Genomic DNA, 8,964 nt, shown 5'->3' on the forward strand with positions numbered 1-8,964 from the left:
TCCATCTTTTAGTCTCTCTCTCTCTCTCTCTCTCTCTCTCTCTCTCTCTCTCTCTCTCTCTCTCTCTCTCTCTCTCTCTCTCTCTCTCTTAGCTCTTCACTTAGCACTGTAGCTACTCATTCCGTCTCTACTTGCACCTCCTATTTCAATCCTCACACGCCTGAATTCTTTCCTGCCAGCCCCGATCCCTCCGCCCCCGCAACATTCTGGCTTCCCTCGGCGTTGTTGCGGCTGTCATCCCAATACTTACCCTCCCCGTTACCTGTTGCAAGTCCGCTGCTGCATGCACTTCCCCCTCGCCTCCAAATCATTCCAGTATCCAGCCTCAAGCTAAAGACTAACCATCGTCCCTCTCTGTCTGTAAACACTGTGTGATTCCGACCCTCTTCTGCCTCTGACTCCAAGCTCTCCCACAGCCACATGAATATTTTGCTGTTCATTTATCTGCCTCGCTTTGTCCGCCTGTCATCTGTGTATCTGTCTCTGCCTCTATTTTGTCTGTCTCGCTCTCTGTGCGTCTACGTCTCTATTTGCCTACTTGTCGTTACATTACCTGTCTACTTATTTATCATTTTATCTATTTATCTGTCTGTCTGTCTCTGTTTACCTCTCTCTCTCTCTCTCTCTCTCTCTCTCTCTCTCTCTCTCTCTCTCTCTCTCTCTCTCTCTCTCTCTCTCTCTCCTATGACCTGCACGATCTTTTGTACAATTCCCATGTCATCAAATGTTACTGTTCTTTATGAGATGGTGTGATACAAATGCGGAAATGATCTAGGACTGCAATTCTCGTCTCTTTGATGTGAGGGAGATTTAAGAGTGTTTCTCGAGATAAATTGTTTCATTATTTTTTTCAAATGTGTACACTTTTCATTTGTCAGTTTAGTTTTAATGAACTTGTCCTTGATTACTGAGGCAGAACTTTTTAAATACATCATAGGACTTATTAAAAAAAATAATAATAAGGTTATGGCAAATTACCAACAAGTATCATCAGGTTACATAAACAACATACACATGGAAACTGAAATAAAAATCAATGAAAATAATCTGAATTAGCAAAGAGACAAACTGAGGAGTACTGATAACCGGGTTTCGACTTCTTATTTTTGGAAATCCCCGTGTGCATGTTGTAACAATCTCGGCGTGATAAACCTGACACGAAGGTTTCCAGAGAGGGTCTACACCAATGGAGGATCAAAACCCACTGGTCTGCTCCATCACACTCAAGGTAGCATCACACCCCCCCCCCCAAAAAAAAAAAATAAATAAATAAAAAATAAATAAAATAAAATAAATAAACAAATAAATAAATAAATAATAAAAAAATAAAAAATAAAAATAATAATAATAATAATAATAATAATAATAATAATAATAATAGGAAAAAAAAGCTACAGTAACGTCACCAGTTTGATTTTCTGAACAAGAATGCATCCAAACTTTAATGCATTTTTTCCTTTAATAATGTTTCCAAAGATTTTGCAAGCTTTCAAGTTCTCGTTACATACATCCTACACACCTGCAGTAATTTTATCAGTACCTATCGATGAATTCTAAACTTCTTTATAATATTAATGATCTACTGAATAATAATTTTGCTGGGAATGTGTGTGTGTGTGTGTGTGTGTGTGTGTGTGTGTGTGTGTATGTATGTGTGTGTGTGTGTGTGTGTGTGTGAGAGAGAGAGAGAGAGAGAGAGAGAGAGAGAGAGAGAGAGAGAGAGAGAGAGAGAGAGAGAGAGAGAGAGAGAGAGAGAGATAAAAGTTTCTAAGATCATAAAAATGAAACAGTACAAATTACCGATGAATATAACAAGCTAGAAAAGGTATATAAAAGATTTCCATGACGAAAATTATGAAAAATGTGAACGCAGTGGAATACATCATATATAATAGATAATAAGTTGCTGAATTATTAAATCAAGAATAATAAAATATGAAAACTGTCTCCTTACGTAAAACAGCTCCAAGTGACATTCGCTTTTTAAAAATTGGAGAAGGATTTTATCCTGGTGGGGCTTGTGAAGGCTGGTAGAGAGGAGAGTGAGGAGCATCGGGTTGACGGTGCTATCCCGCATGCCAAGTATGATGCATTGCTAAACAGATAGTACAATGATAAGGCATTATATTTAGTCAGTTTAATTCCCTCCACATTCTTGTGAGATCTTAATATTCTCGGTCAGTAACAATTACGTCACCTTCTTGGGCAGCCCCCTCCTCCCATAGGCCTTCCAGGGACGTTCGGTGTCCCCTGGATGTTGATAATAAAAATTCAGCCTGTCAGTCAGTTCCGCACCCAGTATCTTACAACGAATCACTCAATAATTAAATTACTGTAGATTAACAAATAGATGTATTTAATCTCGCTTTCTTGTATTAGATGTTTTATGAATTCATAAGCCTTGAGTTTTCTTTGCTATAAAAATAATAGTTTTGCAAAGTGCTTGATATCATGCCATATATAAACCTGAAAATTTCAGGAATAAAATGGAAATATTTCTAGTTCTTCAGCTTTGGCTAAGGAACAAATCAAGCGAAGTAAACACACTGATCCACAGCCCCATATACCCTCAACGATTCCCGCAGAAAACCGCCTCACAGAGCTACCCATCAGGTCTTTCAGGATCTGGCATGTTCACACACCTGACGAGTGAATGTCACTGTTCCCCCTCCGATCGTCACATCACAGTACCATGGCATGCCACCGGATACCCACATGATAAAGAACACACACACACACACACACACACACACACACACACACACACACACACACACACACACACACATACGAGTACATTCCTGTATATGTATCGTACAGATATAAGGTATATACAGAACCATGAATATTGATATAAAAAAAAAATTCCCGTGGATGTAAGAATAAGTAATTATGCAAAGTCTTAGAAGAAGGACCTGCCATAATCATGAAAAATTCCTCTCTGATTAATGTGACCAAATATTGATGCATGATGAGCAACTCTCGGGGAGGGAGAGAAGTAGGACCGTCGCTAGGGGTCAGGGCGGCCTACACGTGCAGCACGGCGCGGGCACGTCCCTCGTGATACGGGAGCGGGAGCAGCTCACTAATATTCTCTCATGGATATTTACCATGGGCGGTGGAGGCTGGTGGAATCTGAACAGGTCTGACAGGTGGTGGCCCGAGTAGTGGTGATGGTGGTGGTGACCGTGGCTGTAGGCGTGGGCGTGGGTGGGCATGTGGTGAGAGGGAGGGTGGCTGTGGTGCCCACTTAGGCGTCCGTTTGGGTAATCCATATTTCTCCCTTAGGCGTTGGCGGGAGTGGGCGGGTGGTGGACAAGGGAGTACTAAATTTGAATGTGTGTGTGTGTGTGTGTGTGTGTGTGTGTGTGTGTGTGTGTGTGTGTGTGTGTGTGAGAGAGAGAGAGAGAGAGAGAGAGAGAGAGAGAGAGAGAGAGAGAGAGAGAGAGAGAGAGAGAGAGAGAGAGAGAGAGAGAGAGAGAGAGAGATTTAGTGCAATGTCAAGGTTAGTGTCGTATATGAAACGGAGCTTGAAACAAAGATGCCCCTCAAGTCGTGTGGACTCAATTAACTAACTAACATGGAGGAAAGAAGAAAAGAACTATACAACCACTGCTAACCGGCTGGCAAGAATTTATGTGAGGGTGCTGGTAGTAGTAGTAGTAGTAGTAGTAGTAGTAGTAGTAGTAGTAGTAGTAGCAGTAGTAGTAGTAGTAGTAGTAGTAGTAGTAGTAGTGCTTAACGTCAGTGAGAAAAGCTAAGAAACTGCTTTTATTAAGACAAAAGATAACTGTGCTATATATTGTGGAGAGTAGTGTGCAGTGTGATGGCGAGGATCAGCAGAATCAGCTGGAGGAAGAGAGGAGCCACTAGAGGTGAGTGGGAGGGCAGGGGGCGGTGGGATGGGAAGCAGGACAGTGGTTTGGTGCTGCACGCGGCTGGTGTTGCATCATTACTCCGCGTCCACCACACGCACGGCGTCACCACAAGCTGTCGATGCGTCAGTGTCCGAAACTCACGCACAAAGTTTGGTGCAGACTAGCTTCATACCATGCGCGAGTGTCTTCACTTTATGTCTCAGAAGACTTCGCACGTTAGATGTGAGTCTCTCAAGGCGAGGAAAGAGCGAGTGTTGCGGGTGAGTGAAGGCAGTGTACACGCAGTCTCAGTTCGGGGTACTTCAACACACTCACCTACTGCCCGGGCACTAAACACGCCACTGCGGCTGGTGGTGGGGGCTTACTAAGACCCCTAAACACAAGTCTGGCACGACAAGTTCACAAGCACAACACAATGATCACACAAGCACCGCGAGCAGTGCGGCAGACACGGCGCCTGCAGCAAAAATACCTCGTGGCCTGACGTTTTTGAGACTCGTACCGTGATAAATACTCATGATTTTTAAAAGAAACTGTTACCTAATTGTCAGTAGTGATCACGAACCAAGGGTAATTGTGTATAAAGGACCAGAAGCGGGACTGTGAGCTGCCCAGGCTAGCAGGTCAGCTAAGCCTTGGTCAGTAGTTACTGGGGTGAAGAACCCCGAAGGATAACCCTGGTCAGGGCAAGCATCCCATCCCCACAATCCCTCATTCTGGATGCAAGCGTCTGAAACACGACGAGTGTATGTGAAAAGTGTATGCCCGGGTGCATGCCCCTCGCCGCAGTGATGTGGGGCAGCACCTACCAGGTCCCCTCGCTACTCCAGTCACTCTCTGCTTGCTGTGTGCCCAATGCCTCCTGCCCTACCCTGCCCCGCCACCCGCCCCTTCCAATCACCAACCAAAGCCTTCCCTCAGTCTCAAAACTGTTCATATGATTCAGTCTTGGTCAATTCCATGACAACATTGCAATGACTTCAATATAGCTAAGACAGAAGGGTCCTCTTTTAAGGGTGCAATGGGTTCACTGGGGGCTCGGGCGCTTATCAGTGTGGCTGCCGCCGACTGCATTGCTACCCGACTCGCTCGCACCACATAAGCCAAGAAGGGACGAGGAGTCTCCACAACAGCGTCCCCCGGCCTTACAAGGGACACCCTCACTACTCTGGCCCTCACAGCCATGCTCCAAATCTGTTCTGCTCAGGGAGTATCTGTTAAGTTGCATTGTACAGCAGTTAGTAGCGCGGAGGGTGTGTTAAGATTGTAGAGCACGAGAGGGTGGCGAGAAGGGAGGGAGGCTAGGCTGGGCGCGTGGTGGCTGAGTCCCCGAGGCTAGCAGGGTGTGACAGTATAGACCGGGAGCGGCGGGATATGGGCGTACGGGCGGCATGGAGGCGTCATGGGGTGTGAAGTACGCTCTCTCTACCTGTGAATGAAACCCGCTTGGCATAGGTGGTGGTGGTGGACTTGCGCAGTTAACCATATGGTTGCTGGTTTGTAGCCTGGGGGTGGCGACCCTAGATAACACCCTACATAAGCAGCCGCATCTCCTTGCCTCTCATCTTTTCTTAAGGAAAAACTAAGAAAAGAGACGAATTCTGTTCATAACGTAAAAGAAAAAAAATCAAAATTAAACGCCGTCTATACAAAAGAACGAAACGTAGCAATGCAACACAAATTTATACAATCTAACTTCCAAAGCAACAACTTCAGAAACTGCGAGTTTCTCCCATCAAGAAATTGCACCCCACAGTTCCATAATAATATTCCATCAGAGTCATCGAAAGTGCAGTTAAAACTCTCCAAGTCAAAAACTCGCGTAATCTTTCTCATAGCATCGCACTTCTGGCAACCAACTTCTCCTTCCCCCCACCAAGCTCTCTCCCCCACTTTCCCTCCCGCAACCCCCGAATCTCCGCCCATCACCCCCCAGTTTTAGCTCCGCCCACAGGCCCCGCTACCCCAGCCTTCTGACTCCGCCTCACTCGCCTCCCGTTTTCCCCCACCTCCCGCTGCAACTGTTGCTTCAACCAGGGCTGCCAACCTTTCCTCCTGTCCCGGCCTTACCCTGCCCGGCCCGGCGGCCCAGGCGAGAGGGCGGGAGGAGGCCAGGGTGCTGAAGACATTCTCCTGGCGGCGCTCCCCTCCGCTCGGTTTGGCTGGACAGCGGCAGTGTAAATCTCTGCGTAGGTGCGATTATGGCGGCTATTTCGTACAGCTACTGCTACAACTACGGGTCTTCTTTACCTACAGCTGCAAGACTATACCGCTGTTGTAAGAGAAACCGGGAAGACACTCACATAGCAGCGTAGTACTTGGCCGAGGACCAAAACACGGCGGGCTCATTTTGAAGCAGGTGGATGATCTTCCAGCCGCGACAGTCTTCACCTTTCCATTCTTGCACCCTAAGAATTCACAGCTATTCTTCGCTGATAAACCTCACGACTTATGATGGATTTGGTTAATGTTTCTTAACTTCCCTGGTGAAGACATGGCGGTTACTATAGCATCAGAATAAGACTCTGGCAGGTCTTAAATATTGCAAAATATCTCCCGATTCGTCACCAATTCATCAGTAACAACAAAGTAATCACAAGAGATCACGTTAAAAGACAAGAATCTACAAGGTCAAAGCGATGTTATGATGCACACTCGCCATTACATTGTCATCATTACTATAATCAAAGCAGTAAGATTTTACCTCGAGACAACACAAGAATGGTAAAAAAAAGCGTCATGGAAAAAGCCAACATGATGACATGCTCATGTTTCCAGTTACCTAAGACAGGAGACGAACATGACAGCAAGACAACAGCCTACGTGGTGACCAGTACTGACACTGACTTCTGTGCGTTTCTGAGTCACTCCTCACATCCTGCAGTGAGGAGTGGAGACGGCCAGTGTGTGAACACCGCGGCTTACTGAGAGATAAACAAGGCCGCACGTGGCCTCCCCAGGTGATGTGCCCTTCCAGCGGCGGAGGCAGGAACCTTGCGAGCACCATTGCCGCCCCCCACGCCAATAAGCCGGAACACGTCCATCTAAATGTGCCGCTGAAAAAAGTCTGCCTTCAGCAATATATCCGCTGGATCAGTTAGTGAAGTTGGTGATAAATACAGTGCGATGCGTTCCTCCCATGGCGTCTTGGACACGCCGAAATGTTCGGTGGCAGAAACGCAACGGCAGGGCACACGGGACTATCCCACAATGCACGGAGGGGCGACGAGGGAGTGTAACAAAGGGTGAGGAAGGTGGGTGAGGCACGTAGACAGCCAGCTAGGCGCGGCGGTGACCAGACGTGCAGGTTGTGCTACTCCCTCCCTCCCCTCCACCTCTCCCACAACACCCACCCTTCTTTCCTCTCTCCCATCATCACCCTCCGTGCTGCCCTCCAAGATCCCCTTCTGAAATCGCACCAGCCACCTGCTCACCCTGCTCATCCGCCCCTCCGACTTCTCGGAGTGTATCGGCGGGAGGGCTGAAGGCAAGGACCTGAGCGGCAGTCCGGGGCTCGCGTGGTCCTTGCAGGGCGGCGCCGCTGTTCCATGCCACCGCTTCACTCGTTCCTACCTTCACCATAGACTCATCCCCGTAAACAATATGAGAGGCGAGCACCTCGGCAACGCACGGAGTTGAGGAAGAAGCGCAAGGAACAGCTGGGCTGCACACACGGGTTTGACACAAGTCACTTGGTTTGCATGCTGGTGAAGTCTGATTTTCCATGCCACGCTTGCTTTATGAACGCTGAATATAGTTACTTTGCATTATAAATCTAAATTCATTCAAGCTTGGCTTCTCACATTGCTGCAGATCACGACCCAAGATAATGCTCTCACCTCCAGTGGTAACTTCTACTTCCCCAGCCTGTTATCGTTTTAATTTCCGATAAATAATTTCTTTGGCGCAACATTATACTGCATTTATTGATAAAATAATATCCAGTATCCAGTAAGTATAATTAAGAAATGATCGATCTCCAACCATCGCGTACCGCCTTAGGCCACTCCCTGCAGTCCGCGCCGCGGCAACCTGCACCCAACGCCACGACGCTGCACGCGGCGCCCTCCCTGCACCACCCAGTGTCTAGGCAAAGGCGTGCACTGTTACGCTGCACACATGTATGCGTATCGAACAACTATCACGAAGTGTCTTATGCACTTCTCTCTTTTACTGGTATATCTTTCATTAGCATTTACTTATAATTTACATACACACACACACACACACACACACACACACACACACACACACACACACACACACACACACACACGCACAGACACACACACACACACACACACACACACACAAGTACAGAAATGAACTTACTAGTACGCTTACATCTACTAGTCTACATATACAAGTTTACCGGACAAACACTAGATTTGCGTACACAGCAGGGATTGGTGCAGAGAGAGAGAGAGAGAGAGAGAGAGAGAGAGAGAGAGAGAGAGAGAGAGAGAGAGAGAGAGAGAGAGAGAGAGAGTTAAGGGAGGAAAGGTCGCTCAAAAAACAAATAAAAACGAAGACAATGCTCCGTTTCCCTGCTACTGTCCCGAAGAGCTGCACTCCTTGTTTTTCCGTCGCTTTACTAAGGTTGCGAAGAGAGGGAGGAAAAACTGCATAAAAAGGATCACTTGAAAAGAGAATCAACAGATGACTTTTACATTACAAGTGCATTGTAACCCTCTCCCTCCTTGCCTCCCCTTTCCCCTTACTGGCCTCTCTCTCTCTCTCTCTCTCTCTCTCTCTCTCTCTCTCTCTCTCTCTCTCTCTCTCTCTCTCTCTCTCTCTCTCGCTCTTTCTCTCTGGTCATCTGGAGAAATTCGTATCACATTCATTCCGTAATTCATCTTATTTTCAAGTGATTTCCTCTCCTGCTCTCTACCACTTCCTCCCTTTTCTTTGCCATCAACCCTTCCTTTCCCTTCATCCACCCTCAAGTATTATCCGACTCATTTCTCCGTCTTTAGTTTCTCCTCTACGTCATCCTCTCCTTTTCACCCTTGCCCTAAGAAGGTACCGACGGCGAGTGGTGCGGGGGAGCGAAACACTGAGAGGAACTACAAGAGGTGTGGCGGTA

The 8,964-nt window shown here is 46.9% G+C and overlaps 1 protein-coding gene across 1 annotated transcript in view; it reads right to left on the reverse strand.

The window, feature by feature from the left end:
* The window catches only part of LOC135105496 (WAS/WASL-interacting protein family member 1-like), a 197,824-nt gene extending 193,458 nt beyond the window's left edge, over nucleotides 1-4,366 (reverse strand). Inside the window, exon 1 of the mRNA XM_064013631.1 lies at nucleotides 3,111-4,366. Coding sequence (XP_063869701.1) covers nucleotides 3,111-3,275 — 165 coding nt within the window. The 5' untranslated portion in view covers nucleotides 3,276-4,366. The remainder of the gene's footprint in view (nucleotides 1-3,110) is intronic.
* Between the last annotated feature and the right edge of the window lie 4,598 nt (nucleotides 4,367-8,964).

This window comes from Scylla paramamosain, chromosome 12 (assembly GCF_035594125.1).
Source record: "Scylla paramamosain isolate STU-SP2022 chromosome 12, ASM3559412v1, whole genome shotgun sequence".
In the NCBI taxonomy this organism is placed as follows: Eukaryota; Metazoa; Arthropoda; class Malacostraca; order Decapoda; family Portunidae; genus Scylla; species Scylla paramamosain.